General features: G+C 44.6%; 2 protein-coding genes across 3 annotated transcripts in view; one reads left to right on the forward strand and one right to left on the reverse strand.

The window, feature by feature from the left end:
- Positions 1 to 13651, forward strand: part of ghra (growth hormone receptor a) — a 29543-nt gene extending 15892 nt beyond the window's left edge. For both annotated transcript variants that reach the window (XM_062516969.1, XM_062516970.1), the window contains exons 3-9: positions 2430 to 2562; positions 3979 to 4148; positions 5964 to 6142; positions 7108 to 7258; positions 8090 to 8180; positions 9117 to 9186; positions 9640 to 13651. In XM_062516969.1, coding sequence (XP_062372953.1) covers positions 2430 to 2562; positions 3979 to 4148; positions 5964 to 6142; positions 7108 to 7258; positions 8090 to 8180; positions 9117 to 9186; positions 9640 to 10755 — 1910 coding nt within the window. In that variant the 3' untranslated portion in view covers positions 10756 to 13651. The remainder of the gene's footprint in view (positions 1 to 2429; positions 2563 to 3978; positions 4149 to 5963; positions 6143 to 7107; positions 7259 to 8089; positions 8181 to 9116; positions 9187 to 9639) is intronic.
- A 3454-nt stretch (positions 13652 to 17105) lies between these two features.
- selenop (selenoprotein P) lies at positions 17106 to 20020 on the reverse strand. Its single transcript, XM_062516997.1, has 5 exons — positions 19902 to 20020; positions 18806 to 19037; positions 18206 to 18421; positions 17842 to 17959; positions 17106 to 17721 (listed from the first exon to the last, which is right to left on the reverse strand). Exons 1-5 carry the CDS (start codon positions 19957 to 19959, stop codon positions 17242 to 17244), a joined length of 1104 nt encoding a protein of 367 aa, XP_062372981.1. The 5' UTR covers positions 19960 to 20020; the 3' UTR covers positions 17106 to 17241.
- Positions 20021 to 21744: the final 1724 nt, after the last annotated feature.

Consider the following 21744-nt stretch of genomic DNA (forward strand, 5'->3'; position numbering starts at 1 on the left):
TCTTGAGCACTGGCCAGTGCTGGCCGTGTGGCCGAGCTCCCAAAAACGTCTCACGTGACGGCCCGCATCTGCACATCTGTTGGCGTCGGCAAGGGCCGGTCAGCCATTGGAGGCCGAGTCCGTCTGTGGGCGTGTCCAGCGAGACGTAAACAGGGAACAGCTGCAGTGTGTTGTCAGCGCAGTGTGTAGCAGGATTGCCTCCTCCGTTGTGCATATGGCATGGCGTCAAGACTAATGACTTTTGAAACACTCGGTTGTTCTCGCTTTCAGAAGACTTTCGATTGTTCGTTTCTTACGTGCGTTTTTTGCCCACACTCTTTAACTCTGGCTTCACAGCTCTCAACATGAAAAGTAAACTTAAGGCTCTTATTCACGTCAAAACATTCACACTGGGTTGGATGTAGGACATCACCTTAGTAATATTACGTCATTCCAAACATCTTTCAGAAATAATGTTGTAAATGACTCTTATTAGTCTTTTTATTTCCGTCCGAACTTTTTCCTTTTGCTGTATTTCTAACAGACCAGGTACAGATGTGTTCGAGCCTGTCTTCCCATCCTTCCCAAGTGGTCCTGAGTATTGTTTTATGGCCATGTGATATATATCAGATTAAGTGAAAAAAAATGGCTTAATCAGGAGGGGGTCATGAAGCCAAGGCCGAGCATGTCGAGAAGGATTTAAAACATTCCTTGGGGTTGTGGAGGTGTGGGAGAGTGGTTATGAAAACAGGCGAGTGAGAACAGGCTGTCAGTTCACTCTGTGTGTCTGCATAGGTCTTTCCCTGGAGTTGGTAGATGACCTCGCAAAGTCTGAGTGTGTCTGTGTGCATAGTCGACAGTCAAAACAGCAGTGTGTGTGTGTGTGTATTGTGCTTGTGTGTATTGTGTGTGTGTGTGTGTGTGTGTGTGTGTGTTGTGTGTGTTATGCGAGTGTGTGTGTGTGTGTGTGTGTGTGTGTGTGAGTCTGTGGTCCACGTGTGCAAAAGCAGTGTGTGGGAGATGACAGGCCTTCACCTGCTCCCCACACTCCTTAGTCACAGATTGTTCCGGGCTCTGCGGCTCAGCAGCCGAGAGTGAATCCATCTTTCTGTCACGGCCGGGGCAGAGGCGAGCGAGGCTTTTCCACTGCTGCACACACTCTGTTTAGAGGCTAATTGGATGTGTATATATTTTTTATGATCCTATCCACTAGGCTGGAGTATTATGCGGAATGGCTGCAATCAATTAGAAGGGTGCTTGTGTGTGTGTGTGTTTATGTGTGTGTGTGTGTGTGTGTGTGTCTGTGTGTGTGTGTGAGTGAGTGAGTGAGGGAGTATGTGTGTGTCTGTGTGTGTGTGTGTGTGTGTGTGTGTGTGTGTTTATGTGTGTGTGTGTGTGTGTGTGTGTGTGTCTGTGTGTCTGTGCGTGTCTGTGTGTGTAAGTGAATGAGTGAGTGAGTATGTGTGTGTCTGTGCGTGTGTTTGTATTTGTTTGTTTGTGTGTGTGTGTGTGTGTGTGTGTGTGTGAGCGTGTGCGCGTGCATGCATGCATCTATCTCTCCAACGAATAAATGAAAGCTCCCAGTGCACAGCACAGCTCTTCCTGTGTGAAATCTGCAGGCTGCGGCAGGGGTTTGGAGCTGGCTGTGGCGATGTGGTGGTGGGTGTGTGTGATTTATCCCCTAGCCAGCGTGAGAGCGGTGGAGGGAGGAGGAGGAGGAAGGCAAAGGGAGGTTGGGGGGGGGGCGCAGGGGGGTGAGGGGGTGGCAGAATCAATCGCACTCGGGCTCTTATTTATGGTTGCGCAAAAAAGCCGAGTGCTTGGGAAATGTTTGTGAGGCGGTCCGAGCGTCGGCAGGGCGGGGTGAGGGAGAGGGTGTGGGGGAAGCAGAGGGAGAGGGAGAGGCCTCCGCTCTGGCTCCAGAGAGATGAGCTGCCGCGAATGCCTATAAATTCAGCTAAACCCTTCGACTCTGCAAAAAAAAAAAAAAAAACTCCTCCTGCACTGTAGTTCTTCTATAAACTTTCGGCTTCGTGACTGTAAAGCAATTCTCAAGTTTGTGTATACAGTATGCTGGTCAGAGAAAAAAACAGAGTCCTTGACGGTCTCGGTCTGAGTACTGAGCAAGCGTTCGCTGAATGGAGCACTTCCTTGCCCTTGATCCGTGCTACGTCTTCTCACAGTCTCACAGTAACTGTTTGTGGTTGTGTTTTGTTCAGGCAGGCCAATCAATTTGCTGTTCTGTGGTTGCTATAGCAAATCTGTTGTTACTTTGGCCTCACCACTGTTTACAGTGATGAGCCATTTCATTATCTATGAATGTTCTTATCGTAGGCTACCTTAAAAAGGCTGAGATATTCATATTCATATTGTTCTGCCTCTCTCTCTCTTTCTCTTTCTCTCCGTCTCTGTCTCTTTTCTCTGCCTGTCTCTCTGTCTGTTTCTTATAGCCGCCCAGCATGGACCTCATATAACTGATTGTATATCTCGGGAGCAGGAGACCTTCAAGTGCTGGTGGACAGCTGGAAACTTCCAGAACCTCACGGAGCCTGGAGCCCTCAGGCTCTTCTACACCATGAAGCCGTAAGAAAACAAAACAAAAACACGACATCTGTAAAGAGCTGGAGAGAAAGCAGGAATAGTCTTTTAAAAAGCAGGGAAAGAAAAGGCACAGAGTAGAATTCCAATCACCAAAACACACGGTAACTCCTGACTTGGCTCCAGTAATGAAAATGAGCGTCACCGTCAGAAAGAGTTTTAACGTCGGCCATCTTGAAACAAACAAGTCCCATCTTTTTGTTTTGCACTCTGTGTTATTTTTTTCGTTTTTTTTCTGCCGCCACTATATGAAGCATTAGGCATTCGGTGGTCAACAGCACTGATGGCACGTTGAGACGTGGGCGGACGAGTCGCGTCTCTCCAGCGCCGCTCGTAATCGCCGGCGACTGGGGGCCCTAGTGCGTAAGGAGCCCCTGGACAGATGTGCTGGCTCTCCTCTCCCCGCTTAATAAGCTGAGCTTATGCTCTCCGATCCCTCTCCACACCCGGGAGGAAATCTAATTACCAGCCTCGGATATCACACGGTGTGGAAAAACACCACTGTGTACATTTTGCTCCGCTAATAACCAACAGTGCGGGTGAAGCGTTGTGTCAGGTTTTTTTGCTAGCTTCGTCGATAACCTGGTTTTTAGTACTAGTAAATTACAGAGTCGAGTCTCTGTAAGTGCCCATATGGAGAAGAGCCGTGACAGCACACAGGAATGGAACTTGTAATATACAATACCTGCATAGTAAATCCGTGGTAAAGAGTTTGTGTAAATACATTTAGTCGACGGCTGTCAGTCTTGAGTTTGGCTTGTGCCTTGGAGAAATCCCTTTTTTCTAGTTTATACAGTGTGCTTGCTCTCTCTCTCTCTCTCTCTCTCTCTCTCTCTCTCTCTCTCTCGCTCCCTGTCTCTGCTAGGACTGCATGATATGGGGAAAATATCTTATCTTTTTCAGACAGATATTGCGATTGTGATAATAAAAGTCAAGCTTCAATATTCCAAATTTTGCTTTAACTTGAATCATTTCTGATTGGTGTGTACTGTATGTCTTGTGCATGAGAAGCACAGCACATCTGTTAGGTGAGCTTAACTGTATGCCTACCATTAGGGTGACATGAATATAAAAATCATGTAACAAGATAAATCATTTTATCAGTCGCAAGCTGAACGATAAATTGCAGCCTTCTGATGAACTAATTGCATTATCAATTTGCAGTTCAAAATGTGATATTAAATCGATTGATAGTGCAGCCCTTGTTTCTGCCTTTCTGTCTCTCTCTGATGTAGTGGATTCTGATTCTGATGTAGTGTTTTGGCCGTAAGACTCTTTGATTTCGAAATAGTGTTGCAGGATTTGGCTGCAGTGTTCAGAATACACAGCGCTTACAGCGAAATTGATTCCATACACGCCTAAGCTTACTGAGCACCACATTGATTATATCCATGTTCCCAGGCCACCCCATTCCGATTGGGATGAGTGTCCGCAGTATTCCTCCACCCGCCCCAATGAGTGCCTCTTCCCCAAGGGCTACACCCACGTCTGGACGCCCTACTACGTGGAGCTGCGCTCCGTGGAGCCGAACGTCACCTACGACCAAACACACTTCTCGGTCCAATACATTGGTAGGTGAAGGACTGCTGCTGTCCACTCTCTGTTTTTTTGTCAAATCAACACATGTTCATCACCTGAGAATTAGTAACATCTTTTAGTAACATCTATCTTGCTGATAATATTGTATTATTGATAAAATAGTATAATATTCAATAATATCATACTTTAGTCCATTGGACAATGGTGATTCCATTCTGGATTTCCAATCACATTTTTTCTCAGTAGTCAGATAGACCTGGAAAAACGAAAAGCTATCTCTGCTCGAGTCCACGTCATGAGGTTGCAGGTAGCAGCAGATGTGGTTCACTGGTTCACATAAGGTCGTAAGCCTAATGGTCTTATGTAACATGCACAGGGAAATATGAGACGGGTACCCATGTGTCTATAGAATTCCATTAACTTTCCCTTTATCAACTAGGGATAGATGGTAATGGCAGTGCAGCCATTAATTCACAGATATAACAATGTCAGCCTTGCGTGGGAGATCAAAATGGGGGAGGGGCGGGGGCACATGATTAGTGAAGTGAGTGGGAACAGCTTTCATAGCGGAAGAGTACATTGTCTATTTGGGTGGTGAACAAACAAAAATATCCCAAAAGCCTTGACGAATGTACATTACTGTCAATTACTGTAGGACAGAAGTTCTTTTGTTTCAAACCCTAACAGTACAGACATACATGCACACACACACACACACACACACACACACACACACAGTAGTGAGTGAATAAGATATTGCATTTGTACATCCTAAAAGGCTTTGTCAGTAGTTAGTTGATAGCTCCCACAGACATTTTAGGTAATGACATTTGAAATACCCAGGGCTCGATTGACGAGCCTGAACGATTTCATTTCCTCACATTAACCTCATTGAACCACTTAACGTGTGGCATGAATGTAGCCGTTGTTCAGCACTGTGGAGAACAAGTTAAGCCACTCTAATCATTAAGATCAACTTCTCCCAACACATTGCAAAGAGCACTTGTGTTTGGGCTTTTAAGGGTGTTTCAGGAGCCTAAATTGATTATGAATGCTTGTGAAGGGAGTATCATTACTATGGTTGAGATTAAGATCCGAAAGCCATGTCAGCAAAGGTGGCTCTTTAACTCCATGGTCAGGCTGAAATTGTGTTGCTCCAGAGGCCAACGTGACTCAAGGATGGGTGGGTGGCTTGGCCTTAGCTTCTCACAAGTGCTTCATTGCTAATAATACCGTAACATTTAGTATCAATGAAACTGAAAAGGCATGGATGGTGTTTGGTCACTTACAGACTGAAGCAGCCAAAAGGAAAGAAGAGAGATTTAAACAAATGTGTCTCATCTCTCACCAATATTTTGTTTGCCCTGAATGTGGGGTCTCGATGAAAATGCGAGTGTAGGTATGCGAGCTTGGTCGGTTTGTTTTTCCGTCCCGACAGCACCTGGTGACTTCGAGAAACAAAAGCAATGGAAAAATCACTGGAATTCTCCTTTAAACTTTTACTGCATGGAATCTGGCTCCACTTTAGGAATATGTGAACTCTCATTTAGGCTTCCTTTCAGTTACAGTCATTAATGAAGGGGCAGGACTTCATCCTTTGCACTCATTATTTGATAAGGATTGCATAGAAGTTGAACATAAGATATTACCAATCTATTGCAGACTAATTAACCTTATCAAATGGTACAATTCTTGTTTAGAAACTACTTACAACTAGTAATTTAATCATTCTGAATTATGCTCATACCCACAAAACACCATGAAGCTCTCCACTTATTAGCGATTTGTAAAGTGCTACCGTTACCGCTCTCTCAGTCCGTCTCTCTCCCTTTCCTCCTATCCTCCAGTGAAACCGGACGCCCCCATCCATCTGAACTGGACGCTGCTGAACGTCAGCCGCTCGGGACTCCACTTTGACATCATGGTTCATTGGCAGTCGCCGCCCTCGGCCGGCACCGAAGTGGGCTGGATGACCCTGGTCTACCAGGTCCAGTACCGACTGGTCAACGCATCGCGCTGGGACACGGTGAGACTGAAATTCAGACACTTCCGCAGTCACCCACAAACACGTCCTGGCTTACACCGACGCTTTGACAAGAAAAAAGAACCCACACACTAGGCTTTTTTTTTTCTTTTGAGGAGCGTGGGCTCGGCAACCGAAAAGAGAATTTCAAACCGACACTCACAATTTTTCTTTTCACATTCTTCGTTGTCCTTCACATCAAGGCTGTAAACTTAGTTACAGTATGTATTGTATTATGCAAACCCCACTCGGTCTCTCAGCCGTGTTTTTTGTGCTGTGGCCATCGACAACACGTCAGCATGTCTCAAGATGTTTACTGGGGTCAGATGATACCTTGACCTTTCTCGTGGCAGTAAATAAATCGTGCTCAGCAAGTCACAGGAGCACACAGTGGTTCAAATGGAAATGCCTTTAGTATGTGCTGTATTTTTTTGCCTTTAACATAGCATTCTAATGACTGCATATTATATTCTTATTCAATGACTTGTTTGTTTTCTGCATAAATAGCCATTCATTGGCTATGACCAGTCAGATATTTATGCATAGTATTACAGAAATGTCGTTGATTTAGTCAATTATGAGGTATAATCCTTGATTCTATTTCTATTCTGATATTTTTTGTCAAATGCACTGAATTGCTCCTCTCAGTCCTTTAGCTGTTTGTTCTCTGTGTGTGAAAACAAAACAGTGTTCGTAGACGGTCCTGACTGTGAGTCACAAACTCAATTCCAATTCAAATAGCAATATCAGTAAATCAACACGTTGCTTAAGTAGGACAGAAGGGACAGGTGTGTATTTGATTGGCCATCGAGGCCAAAGATGTGTGTTGGAACCGCAGACTGACTGTGCTTGTAGCTGTGTCAATGACCAAAAAAAGCGATTGTGAATGTGCTTTGTATTTGTTTATTGTCAACGTCTTACTTATGTACTTACGTCTTGTCTGGTCTCGTGTCGTGTCTTCCTCTCAGCTCGACGAGGAGAGTGCCACCCACCAGACGATCTACGCCTTACAAACCGACAAGACTTATGAGGTGCGCGTGCGTTGCAAAATGCGGACCTACGCATTCGGGGAGTACAGTGAGATCATAACGGTGCGCGTGGATGAGATACCTACGAAAGGTAAGGCTCGAGTCACCACCTGTCGTCCTGTGCCATCACTATCGCCCTTAGAGCAAGCTAATGCGCTGACATTGAAATACAGTACATGGAAGTTGTTAGCACAAGGCATGAACAAAGCACACTAATGGAATATTTGTCTAATTCTGTAAAACATCCCCAGTAATCCCATGATACATTTTGTATTTGTTTGTCATATGTTGTTTGCGAGGTGTATTTTTTATTTTGTTGTGCCATCTTTATATTAGTCACTCAAACAGCTGTGTTTTCATTGCATACAAACAACCATAGGGTAATTCATATGTCATGTGTACTCAATTAGTGTCAGCTAAGAGCTAACTGTAACTCATTCAGTAGGCATTCAGTAGTGATAAGAATTTAATGAAGTTAAGCATGTGTCTACAATGAGGGTCCTGTTCTCCCAAGCCATAAACTAGGGAGAAACGCTCCAAGGCCAGGGGAGTGTCTCAGGAAAAGGAAAATGTAAGATTTAGCTGAGGTCAGCGAGGTTCGTTTCTAGCAGGATGGTAAAATTAGGCTTAAACAAATAGCTGCATACGTCAGTACATTTTCGTGTGCATTCGTGTCTGTGTGCGTCTGTGTATATGCGTGTTTGTGTGTGTGAGTGTGTGTATGTGCATGTGTGTGTATGTGTATTTGTGAGAGAGGGAGAGAGATAGAGAGAGAGTGGATGTGAATGAGTGAGGGAGAGAGAGAGAAAGAGGAGAGAGTACAGTAGGGATGTGTCTGTTTGTGGGGTGGTGTGCATTAAAAGGGCTGCTGGTGTGTCTGAAGCACTTTAACTGAGGCGACGCTGTGCTGTGTTCTCTGCAGATGCGTCGTTCCCCATGACACTGGTGATGGTGTTCGGCGTGGTCGGCATGGTGATCCTGCTCATGCTCATCGTCTTCACTCAGCAGCAAAGGTATGACGGCACGGGAGAGGGGTGGTGAGGGTCATGGAAAAAAAGTAGCTTGTCACATCCCAGCCTTGAGAAATATGTTTCTGCTCGGACAAAAAAAAATTGTTTCACCATTTTATTACTGAGGTCGTAGAGTACATGGTTGAGGTCCAGAAAGCACTTGCGCTAACAGTGTTCCTATCCGCAATTCACTCTTCTGGGTTTATTATCTGCTTCTCAAGTGAAGTAAATGAGGAACCAGAACTCAGCTTGAGAGCTCTCACCGATATCGGAACAGTGTTATATACAAACATACTGTATGCAACAGTCTGTTGTGCTTCATATCAAATGGGCCCATCTTTGACATCAGACAGTGATGCCTCCACTTCTTTTTACTGACTCTGCGTTATCTATCTGTCTAGTTGGCCCTGTCTTGTTTACTCCCATTGGCTGAAGAGGATGTGCAGTATATCATTTTATGCGACAGTTAAATCCTTTACTTTGATTCGATTTAATTTCTGATTGGGCAAGAGGCATTCCATGAGTGCGGATATTCTGGCAGAGGCCTTCTTAGAATCTTAGTTGCGCTCACTGTGGGTTTGGGGGTCTGCTTTATCTGTTGAGGTTTACAACACAATGTTCATTCTTTTTTTTTTTTTTTTAAGATTTTTTTGGGCTTTTTTCGGCTATATTTACAATTAACGACTCAACCCATCGCAGGTGTTCTGTCTTGTTTTGCTGGAGTAAATATGCTTATCTGGACAAAGCTTCTTCATGTTGGTATCCTCCCCATTGTTCTGTTATTACAGTGAGTTAAAGGGGGATGTCATTGGCTTGGCTTTTGAACTCAAACATCAGCAACACTTTTTCAAAGTCATGGGTTAAACGTCTACTTTTAACTGGACATACAGTATGTACAGTATGAAGAAAACTCACTTGGCCCTTTTCTCTGTGTCTCAGGTTAACAGTGATCTTTCTACCTCCTGTTCCAGCACCTAAGATTAAAGGCATTGACTCTGACCTTTTGAAGGTACATTTATTTATATCCATTAGTTCTCTACATATACTTTTGTTTGCGTGCTCTATGGTAGATACATATTTAGATGAAGTAACTTTCAGTTATGCAACTCATTTATACATACTGTATAATTGTGTTTATATAAATAAAACGGCCAGCATTCTTTTCACATAGAGCAGGAAAGGTACAGCCAGTTCTTCCTACTGTATGTGGACTGTGGTTTGATAATGAATGCTTCTGTTCAGCTTGTGTTTGTATACCTGTATTAAGATGGAAATTATGGAGTGAGGTTGCAGTAAAAATGACACTAGAGACCAGCTTTGGAGAGCAGAAATGAATGCTTCTCTCCCATTGACCTTTCTCCCCCTTTCTCTCTCTCTCTCTCTCTCTCTATCCCCCTTTTAATTCCAACCCTTTTCACCAACCTCCACGTCCACTTCCTGCCGTCCATGGTCTCCGCCGCAGAAAGGCAAGCTGGACGACCTCAACTCCATCATGAGCGGCCAGCAGATGTACAAGTTCTACGACGAGCCGTGGGTGGAGTTCATCGAGCTGGACGTGGACGAGCCCAACGACAAGGCCGACGCCCCGGACACGCAGCACCTGCTGGGCGGCCACGCCGGCCACGGCGGCTGCCTGGGCTCGTCGCACGCGCTCGGCCTCAAGGACGACGACTCGGGCCGCGCCAGCTGCTACGACCCCGAGCTGCCCGCCGACGCCGAGGCCCTGCTGATGGCCGCCCTGCTGCCCCCGACCGACCCGGCCAAGGTTCCGGCGGTGACCGGTTCCGCCGCCGTGGCCGGCATCGCGTCCGGCCCGGGGACCCCGGCCGCGGGCGGTCCAGTCGGCTCCCAGCAGCAGCAGCAGCAGCCGTCGGCGGTCCAGTCCCAGGTCAGCTGCGGGCCGAACTGGGCCACCATGGACTTCTACGCCCAGGTCAGCGACGTGACCCCCGCGGGCGACGTGGTGCTCTCCCCGGGCGCGCTCCTGACGCAGAGCACCACGCCGGAGAAGGAGAACGAGGAGGAGGAAGAGGAGGAGAAGAAGAAGAGCCAGGGGGGCGAGAAAGGGCCGGCCGGCGAGCAGATCGGCGAGGGCGACGACAAGACGGCGAAGACGAAGAAGCGGAAGGACGGCGAGGACGTGCCCAAGTTCCAGCTGCTGGTGGTCGACCCCGAGGGCGGCTACGCCTCCGACAGCGTCGCCTGGCAGGTCAACGGCAACGCCCCGCCCGGCTCCTACATGGTGGCCGCGCCCCCTCCGCCACCCTCCGCCCCCCTGGACAACGACCCGCCCGGAGAGCCCCGGAGGGACCCGACCGCGTGTCCGGCCTCCCCGCCGGCCCCCGGGGACTACCAGAGCCCCTACCTGCTCCCCGACACCAGCCCGGCGGCGCTGCCCATGCCCCCCCTGTCCGACTACACCGTGGTCCAGGACGTGGACTCCCAGCACAGCCTGCTGCTCAACGCCTCCGAGCCCCAGCCCGCGCCCGCGCCCACCCCGGGCAAACACCTCCCCGCCATGCCTGTCATGCCCATGGGCTACCTGAGCCCAGAGCTGCTGGGTAACCTCATGCCCTGAGCTCCTGGTGCGCGTCGGTGGGAGGGAAAACAAAAAGGGAGCGGAGGAAACCAACACACTGGGTCGCAGGCAGTCTCAATCTACCTTAATATCGCTTCAAACCAAAGTCGCAATGGATCGGTGGGGACAGTGACATGAAGAGGATTTCGGAGAGTTTGCGGTAATTGTCATTTTTGGAGCGAGCGCTTGTCGAGAGGACGGGACAGAGAGAGAGAGAGAGGGAGAGAGAGAGAGAGAGAGATGGAGAGGTAGATGTTTTGTCTGGCTGAATGGAATACGGTGGTGCTCAAGTCATGGCTCATGTCGGTAAACACATTTGACTGTCAAATTTCATGCCTGGGAAAATGGACACCCCTGTTCCACTAAATCCTAAAAAAAAAGCGTGTGCAGACGCAGTGTACACACCAGCGCGGGTACACACGTCAAAGTCCAGACGGACGGCAAACGTACCAATTGCCAAAGTGTCCTTTTGTGGACACAAAGGGCATCGATGATTTTGCCATTCAAAGAGATGGTGACACAGCCTCTCAATGAAAATCAGCAGTTAAATGAGGATTTCATTCACATATCCAGTCCATCAATAGTAATAGAGTTTCAGTCTGCCTGGTAACAACATGGAGAATCTGACAACACTAGTTACGCCCATCATTATGGGATGGATCTGTAAAACTGGACTTCACAATAGAGAACATATGTACAAACAAACAAAAACACATGCCCCACATAGGACCTGATGCATAAATACATCAAGTGCGGATTGCACATTTGTGTTCCTTTCAGAAATAAAGGAATTCAGCTGTGGAGTTTGCAAAGAGGAAGCCAAAATGAACATGTCTTCTTAATTAAGCTAATGGTCTGGCAAGAAATTGATGGCTACATTGCTATTGAATGTCTGTTCCTTGTTACACTAATGTGCTATGAGGATTGAAAATGCAAATCATATTTTTCAACATGTGAAATACTTTCATGTTCAGTATTACCATATAATGCCTAAATGATTGTTTTTATATACCGAAACTTAGTGTCTTAATCAGAAGAGAATGTCATGGTAATGCTATGGCCTTTGTGCAAACTGACATTTGGGACTTTGTCACAGAGCAAGCACAAACATCATTTGTGCACTTTTGAGCAAATGGCAGGAGTAGATGCTATCCCCAGTCTGGTATAGCTGCGCTAGTGATGGGATTTAGCTAGTAGTTAGTGTTTGAAAATACAAATTTTTGAAGGAAAAAAAAGTATATTGCAGAAGAGCTATTTCTATAGTTGCCCTTTGGTCAGATTTTAGGACTGTAAAACTAAAATGGTGAGAGTGACATTTTTATATATAAATATATATAAAAAATGCAACTGTACTTGCTTTGCCCCCTTTTGTAGCATATAAAGCCAGTTTATCTGTGAACATACACATACTTATTCCAATTACACAGCTATGATTATTAGCATGTTCTGGTGTTCGGGAAATGTTTTTGAAATGGGAAGTTTAGCGTAAACCTACACTACGTATAATTGTTAGGAAGCTCTAACTGGAAGTTGTGCCAATGTGTTATGTTTTATATGATTTATTTGACATTTATTTTCTACCTGTGTTTTATGAATATTATATTTTTTCCCGCCATACCGAGAGAGAGAGCTCTTTTAATGTGTCTTGCATCTGACACATGAAGCTACAATATGTGCACAAATACAAAGACCCAATGCATGCAATAAATGGAAAATATACAGATACATATGACCGGATCCCAGTTACATGCAGCACAATGCTTAATGGTGTATTTGTACATGCAGGCGTATATAAAAACGAAGTTTAGGTTATAGTCTAAAAGTGAAGCTTTCTTCTAAAAGGAAAACTGACAGCAGATAGCTGAAAAGGCGTTGAGGTTTGCTTGTAGATATGAAGTTTGTACACACAAAAAAAATAAGCTAGCAAGAGTATAACAGTAATGGAAGTATGTGAAGTACAGTTAGGTACAATGTTTGTGGGTTTACATTCTATGAAGGCTATTATCTCCTGTATTAAAATATAGGCACTACATGTAGAATTATGTTATGGCTGTAAACATACAAGCATGATGAGCAATGTGCCATGCTATGTACTATACAAACAAACTTGCCTTATTGGTGTACATCGAGCCTGAAACGAATTGCTGCTTTTACTGCTGATGAAACCAGCACGTCGATGTCAAAACAGATGTCTTAATGAATCACTATTTCATGCGTGGTCGAGCACTATTGGCCTGGCTGTGCGTTTGATGTGTCTTTCTGTATACTTCTGCACTTCTGCTCACACATCACTCTTGACTGTGTTAATCGTCTCTGTTGTGTAGATGCCTTTTCTGTACATACAAAATATATGAAGAAAAATAAATATATATATATATATATATATATACATATATATATAAATATATATATATATATATATATAAATGTCTAGAGGAAATAATAACATTTAGAGTTAAGTCTTGTTTACATGTTAGAAGAGGATCAGATTTACTGGCCGTGGACGTGGAAGGGACACATGGGAACAGAGTGATTGTATTCATGTAGTGTAAAAATTCGACCACAGCAGTTCCATGTATAGGAGTGCGCTACGATGTTTTCTAAACAGCATTTTGGAGAGACCTGAGTCATTTGTCATTTACGTGCCATTTACCTTTAAAGACTGTGATGCAGGAGCAACTTTAAAGGTCTGAAACATAATATATATTTGTAGCTTTCCTATCTTCAGTGATTTACTCCTCTTTTTTTGATGCAAGCGTACCAGCGTCTGTGGATTTGTTTGCCGTATGATGTTAAATGTCATATCGAAGGAAGAATGTGCCAATGAAAAATGGAGTTATATAATGCATTTATTTTACATCAGCAAATGGTCTGGAATAAACATGTTTAGAATAACCCTCCATGGTCTTCACTTCTTCATTCTGCTTAGAAGGTTTTGTAAGATGTTTGTAAGTCACCAGTCCTTCATATTATAATAATAATAATAATAATAATAATAATAATAAAAATGTTGGATTTCAGATCCTGTCAGCTTACTTTGTCAAGTAAAGTATGCCATTTTGGTAGTGATTTATGCTGCTAACACAGTTCAGTGTATTGCTAGTTTTCAAATATTTGAGAATAGAAAAGAGGCACATGTTCTCCATTGGCAGTCACATCCTCTTCAGTGTTCAGCCATGTGATTGTGAAGTGTGCCTTTAAAAGGCATGATGTTTTGCAGGGAGCGGTGCATTAAAACAAGTAAAAATAAGCCCAGGGATGTCGGTGGGCTGAGAGCGTGTCAGATCCATAAAGTGTGCAGCACAGCCAGCCTCTTATCTGTGGGCTTTCGCTAAGTGGGTACAGAAGCGGTCGGAGGACCCTCTGGCTCGGAAAGCAGATCGGGCAATTAGGAGACCCTGTGTACTTAGCAACACTGCGTGGGGTTGATTGAATCTGAGGGGCAGCCTCTCACAGATGCGCTGGAAGGACATTGCAGGTAATTGGCCATAAGTCACTGCTGGCCTGTATTGAATCTTTGGGCCAATTACTCCCCATCAAGCCGCCCACCCTGACCACCTTTTATTGCCTCGGGTTTGCTTGTTGACCTTTTCTCCCTATGCGAATTAACTGATGATTCAGATATGTTTTTGTCACACTTTGCCTTGCCTTGGCCACATGCTAAGATGGGATACTTGATAAAAGCAAAGGTTTGGAGATTTCCTGATACAATTATTGTGAAGGGTCTTTCTGTAAATACTGTTTATAATAACCCTGGCCAGTGGTTATTATTTTTGGCCTATTAATTGCCATGGCTTTTGTTTAAATTCAAAGCATGATAATGACAGGTCCACATTTGAAGATTGCTATTATCAACTATAATTTCTGTCTTTGTAGACTAAAGGCAGAAATGTTCTGCTGTCTTTTATATAGCCTGTGGGACCATGTTAGCTCACATAAACTGACGCCTGGGAACAATTTAAGGGGCACTGACTGGGGAAGTTGGAAATTATTAGGTAGTCTTTGAGCGCCACCTGTTGCTGTACATCAGCAACTACAGCGTTTCATCTCACACAGTAGGCTACACTATTTGCTTTTTCAGCATTTATTTTATTGGCAGTTCCTACTCGGACATCCCCTCAGAACGCCGCCAACGCCTCAAACGGTAACGATTTACGATAGTTTTGCTCAATAAATGTAGCCTACTGTGTGTTAGGAGGACAGAAAGACAATAACATAATAACATAATTCCAGCTCACGCCACATGCATACAGTACCCGAGGATGACCAAAACAACCCTAATAATCTCCATCTGGTCCCATAGCACAATGCGTAATTAAATCCTCCAGATTTCGCCCATCTCGCTGGCACATGGTCTGAGCATAGTGTGTCTTGCACTTAGCAAAGTGTAGCCTACTTACTGGGCCACTTAGGCCTAATCTAGATTTAGTTTTTTTTTGGTGTGGTCCATATTCAGTAAACCAGAGTAACCTAATATACAGCAATCCAGAGCAACCTACCTGATTGCTCCATGTGAAAAGCTTTTACTGTAGGCAGTAGGCTACTATCAGCCACCCAGTTAGCAGCACTTTCTATATCTTAGCCTGCTTTTTTTACTAACTGGATTTGTATGATTCTGGACTCTCTTCCATTCCAGCCACCTTATGTTAGTCACAAAATAATCAGTGTGCATTTAGAGGTGTGTTTGTTTGAGTCAAAAATTCAGTGCATGTGAAGTCTGCCTCAAGTCTGCCAATAGCATACACAAAGAGTAGGCCTAACAAAACTAGTTTTGGGGAAGTTGCTTGTAGCTCATATGAAGGAAATGCACTATTTGGACATGAAAAAACTGCATTGAACTATTGAATTTGACTGCAATACTTTAAGGAAAACATATTTGTTTGTCCCATAACTGCAGTTGTTTTTTGTAAGGGTATTCTTTATCTATTCTCCAAAAATAAAACAAAAAGACAACAAGTAAGTTGATTCCAGTTCATTTTATTTCTGCTGTCATGTTTTTATTTCACAGTCCATTCCATCATTTCATCAATCACACTCCCACATTCATCATTCTCACATTTCCCATACAAAGCATCAGGTACTCCAGAGGAGAAGTCTTTCCTGGAGACCATCATAGAGTATGCAAAGTGTGTCCATCTGAACAAGATCCTCTCCTGCATCTCAGGTAACCTTTTCATCTCTCTTTTTCCATCTTACTTTACTTACTTACTTTAAACTGGAATATTTATTTTGTAGTACAAGTTACATGTTTGGAAATTGTGTGCTTTCTATGAGCAATTGTCTGCATATATATCACTTAAAAAAGGACACAAATGTGACATTCGTGAAATTTTGATGTGCAATGTAGCATTTAACACAGTGCTTTGTAACTTAAGTTCTACATAGTGCTGAAGCATTCGCCTTGTTAGATATTGCTACTACATAGCTGCACCTTTGGTCCATCAGTGTTAGTCATTTTCGCTACTACAAAAAAACCCATCCCTTCAGCCTACACTGACTGAATTTTAACACACTTCTTTTACTTAGTTGGATCTGAAGGTTTTATGTAAAATGTCGCCTCTCCCCCACCCTATGTTGCAAAGCATCCGTCAGGCACCACTAGAGCTTAGTTTAAGCACCTGACTTCATAATGGCATCAAAGGGCATTTTGGGGGTGAAATGATATCTACATAACACCTCGGTAAAGCCAGGACTGAGGAAAACACCAGACCCTTGTGTCCTCAAAAATGTAGCTCTGAATTTATATTACTTGTGAAGTTAAATGCAACAAAGGCTGCTTATCTTTTGTTTTGAGTCTTACATTATAATTGAGTCGCTAGCTACCATTTCCTTTTAAATGTAATTGGCATGTGACAATATCCTGATTGTACTTTAAAGGGAACATACTTCAAAGAAATAATCACTAGTAATATCTTAATTAAATTACAGGGAAGCTATGTTCAGTTCTTACTGCCGAATTGGTTTGAAAACTTAATCTAAAGGACACAATATGGTCTGATGTTGGCCTCATAGTCTGGGTAATACTTGCTGGTAAGATAGTACCAGCCCTCTGAACCTGCTGTGAGGAGCACCTCCAAAAGAGCTGAGCACCAGAGAGAGACGTCACAGAGCCGCGCGGCGGTCTGCTTAGATCTCCCCCTGTCACGCTCAGGTGCTGGTGGAGGCGCCCGTCTCAGTTCAGGCTCACCTGGGCTGCTGGGGCTGCTGCTGTCAGGCAGCGCGGGGCGCGTGGCGTCACTGTCAGGTCTCCCTGACAGCGTGTTGGTGGTGGTGGTGGTGATGGTGGTGCCCACCGTCGCTGCCCGCTGCCCCCAGGCCGAGCTGTCACTGTCAGGAGGCCGGTAGGGCCTCGTCACAGTGTCAGCGGCCCTCGCCGCTGCCGGCGTCCAGCAGCTGCCGTCAGTGTCAGCATCAGCTGGACGGGTCCTGCAGAGCGTTGGACCACTCTCAGCTGTGCTTGGACTTTCAGCGGGGCTTCTTCTGCGCTCACGGCTGCTGCTGCTGCTGCTGCTCGTCCTGCCTGACCTCCCTAACGTGCCGGACCTGAGCCTGACCCAAGCCCAGCTCCAGGCCCAGATCCATGGGGACCTGCGCCTGCGCCTGGTGCTGATGGTGCTGATGGTGCTGCTGCTGCACCCGCTGCTGGATGAGCTGGTGCACGTGCTGCTGCCGCCGCTGGCCCATGGCGTCGTGATGGTGCGCCTGCGCATGTGCCTGCTCCTGCTGCGGCCGATAGACCTGCTGCTGCTGCTGTTGACCGTGGTCGTGGCCGCGAGAGTGGTCGTGCCCGTGGTCAGCGCCGTGAGCGTGACCGTGCCCGTGATGGTGCCCGTGGTCAGCGCCGTGGTTGTGACCGTGACCGTGATGGCCATGGCCATGGCTGCTGTGGTCTACGGCAGGACCGTCATCATTGTTGGTTACGCTGTTGTTGTAACTAGGGTCACATTCCTCTAGTGTTGCTTCACTCTGCAAAGGGAAGAAATACTGTAAGCAACAAGTGTGACATTTTCCTTGTTGATTCTTGGAAGCCATTTCATAAACAATTGAACAGATTCATTGAAGATCGACTATCAACATCTACTGTACCTCCAGAGAACATTTTTCACAGGTCGAATTGCAGTATGTCTGTTTTATGGCGTTCTCAATATATGGTGTTGACAGTATAGAATATGGAAGAGATATGTGATGTGTAAGAAGTCCACATCTGTAAGGAGAACAGATAACAAAGTTATACAGTACATATGGAATATTGCATGCAAAGACTCAGTTAACATTAGATATTGTAAGGTATTGTAGTGTAATTGATATTTTACATAAATGTGGCAATTGACTACCCATTGATTCTCACTGCGTACGATAAACAACAACAACACAACACACACACACACAACACACACACACTCACACACACACACACACAATAAAAAGCTGAAAACAGAGTGATTCTAACCTGTCATAGATCAAGAAGTCATCCTTCTCCCCATTTAAGAGCTGCCAAATGTCCTGCCGCTCATATGGGCTTTGCCCATAGAGGGGGATGTGTTTGGGTAGCTGCTCCGCCAGCTTGCTATGCAGCCTGCGTGCGTGCTCGGCCTTGTCATTCACCACCATGTAGGAGATGTTTCTCAGGCCCTGCCCCTCCAGCTTCAGGCGCAGCCCGTCCAATCTGCACCAAAGCAAGCACATGGGGCATTAAGACCAAATACCCCCACAGTGGGCATTAAGACCAAATACCCCCACAGTGGGCATTAAGACCAAATACCCCAACGATGGGCATTAAGACCAAATACCCCAACGATGGGCATTAAGACCAAATACCCCAACGATGGGCATTAAGACCAAATATCCCCACAGTGGTCTTTTAGCCACACTGGGGCCCTTATTTGAAAAGTGGGAGAAGTGCAAAGTCATCAATGTTTGCAGTTAAGAGTTTGTCTGTGGTATTGAATTAGCAAATAGATTTAACCTAGCTATTATTAGACCCTCTTTAGTCAGACTTAAGACTTTTGCACTTTGGCCACCTTTGTAGGGCGAGTTCACGTGTACGTACTTGGACGCCTGCACCAGGCAGAAAGATCAGCTGGCTTGAAAGAGCGCCACCACGGTCACCCGGCCCATGGACTCCTTCATGGGCTCCAGCTCCCCGACCGTCCAGCGAGGCGCCGGCTTGCAGCGGCTGCCCCCTGAGCTGCCTGTCTCTCCGCCGCTCCCGGGGAGCAGGCAGAGGGACAGGGCCAGGACCAGCCCCTTCCACATGGCCTCCGCACTCTCTGGTCGTGCTCCTGGACACGCACACACACGTGCGCACACACACGCACACACACACACAGGCACGCACACACACACACACACACACAGGCACACACACACACACACACACACACACACACACACACACACACACACACACACACACACACACACACACACACACACACACAAACACACACACACACATACACACAGACAGGAAGGTGGGGAGGGGGTGGTGAGGATTAGGGCAGGGTTGCAGTGTAATTTTAACTGAAACTCAGGAAGGCAAAACAGTTCTTGGTCTCTATAAACACATACGAGCTTGCAATGATGAAATAGTTTGGAATTTGAATGTGATAAAAATGTGTAAACAACAACAAAATGGTTTTGATTTAGGAAAGGGATTGTGCAACAGAACGGTATGCAGGAAAATGCACATAAGTGCGTAGCTAGTCTTGGCACAGACATCATTTAATTTAATAGTCATCATTCTAATCACACTTTAGATGTGCACAAAATCATCACAATCATCATGCATCTATTTATCTATCTATCTATCTATTGTACTTATTTTGGTGGAACATTTGAAGAAAATAAACCCTTGTATTTATTGTTTTCAGATGTACACAGTTTAGCAAAGAATTAATTCTTTCGAGGAGCAAACTTCCTGAAAACATCCTAATCATATTTCTCAGGCATGCACACATGCAGACAGATCGAACAACATCCAAGTCTTAAAACTGAATTACGTCGGGGGGTAATTTTTTTTACCCCCACTATCCAGCATTTTAGTCACAGTTAATCTAATCTTTTTCAAGCTAACATCTGTCCTGAACTGTGACCGGCGCATAAGACAGGAAAAGCGGTGACAAAAGAGCGCTGTGCTGACTTACTGCGTTGAACAGTCAGATCCTCAGTCCTGATCTCTCCCACACAACTCCTCAAAAACATTCCTCTCCCCTGCAGCCCCCCTATTTATACGCCAGTTGTTTTTCTTCTCTGAAACGGGGACAAAGGTCATCCTAGAGTCATTCTCTTGCCATTTTTTTTTTTTTTTTTTTTTTACATTGCCTGGCCGAACATCCTGAATTGTAACTCAGATGACAGAATATTAAAAACAGGAAAAGGTTTGCTAGACAAAACAGTTGCAAACTCTCAACCTTTGATACATACTTATTTGTAATTTCATTACAAATTGTAAGACTACAAACTTCCTGTCTCTTTTCCATCTAATTTCCCTGTGCTCATCTGTGCACACATCACGTGCATCCTGATATTGTTTGTTTGAGGGTTTTGATGGGAGAGGAGTGTCTTGCATGTAGTATTTTGCTCATTTTTTACAGTGATTTGAAGCCACAAAAAACACAGAGGAAACCACACAAGGATCAGCTGTTTGTAAGAGCCTGTACTGATAAGGAAGTCAGGGAGATGGGTTGGCTGTCTCCTGAGATTTTGTCCCTCATCAGCAATTCTTTCTTTGCCGTCTCAGCAGTTTCTCAGCAGCAGGGAAAGATTGCTGCTACTTAACAGCAGAATATTCAGAATTATTTAGAAATATTAAGACCCATAGTAAGCATTTTGCTGATTTTGTGATTAAGGAAAATGAATTAGTTTCGGAAATATATGAAAAATTGGTTATATATTTAAATAGCAAACTTCTAATTTCAGGCATAACATTTATGACAAACATGTAAGACCAAATGATCTCATCCAATGTAACAGGATAATGTTCTAACCTGATTAGAGACTGTCTTTGACCTCCAAGGTCAACTTGACTGACAGTTACAGTTAACTCACACCATAAATTGATAAACATCAGCACAATTGCAATGGCAAGTACACTTAACTACATATCATAGCAACAAGGAAGAGTACCATCAGTTTTAACAGGCATCTCTTTGCTCAGACGAACATGTCATGTCATGTCTGACCTCATTTGTGTTACGTGTTGTAAATTGTGCAAGAGTTAATATTTCACTAGAGAACACTGGGTTCTGTGGGGACAGAGGATAGTCCTCAGTGTTTGAGCAAGATGATTCTGGTTCAAAAAGTCAAATGATTCTACTCTACTTGTCAAAGTTATAAAATTGTTCCTCACAGCAAAGCTATGCCTTCTATATTTGCTAGGCCTATTTACATAATACGTATGTCCACAGCCCTAGCAGTTGAACTAATTGGCTATCACAACCAAATATTCACAATATGTTGCCAGAAATTCACTATATAAGGATTGCTTAATTGCAAAAGGGTATGAATGTTTGCCAGTGACTGTGATAGTCAGTGCAGTGCATATCAACACACATTCTGCAGGCAGGAGTGAGGCTGAAAACAAAAAAGAAAGATTCTGTTCTCAGCGATTCTGTTCAGAGTTGAGTAATTGTTTTATTTTCTCATTTTTTGTTGCACTAATAAACTCAGCCACCAGCTTACACTAATATATCAGGCATGGTGCCAACTGCATATAAGAGGAAGAATGAATGTCAGTTCTTGTTAGTTGGACAGGAAGAAGTGATTTGGAAAAATAATGAGCAAACCACTCCGTGGCTGTTGGGAACAGAGCTGAATTTAGATGCCCTTCATGTGTCCTGCATGCTGCCCATACAAAGTTATATAATATAAAACATGTTGCTTTTACTCCAGGATACATGAGTATTGTCCATGAGCGCTGTCTATCAGTATCATTTTCAGGGGTTAAATAAATCATACCATGCACACCCTAGCGTCTTGTCACTGTTT

The sequence above is a fragment of the Sardina pilchardus genome, chromosome 16 (genome assembly GCF_963854185.1).
Source record: "Sardina pilchardus chromosome 16, fSarPil1.1, whole genome shotgun sequence".
NCBI lineage: Eukaryota > Metazoa > Chordata > Actinopteri > Clupeiformes > Clupeidae > Sardina > Sardina pilchardus.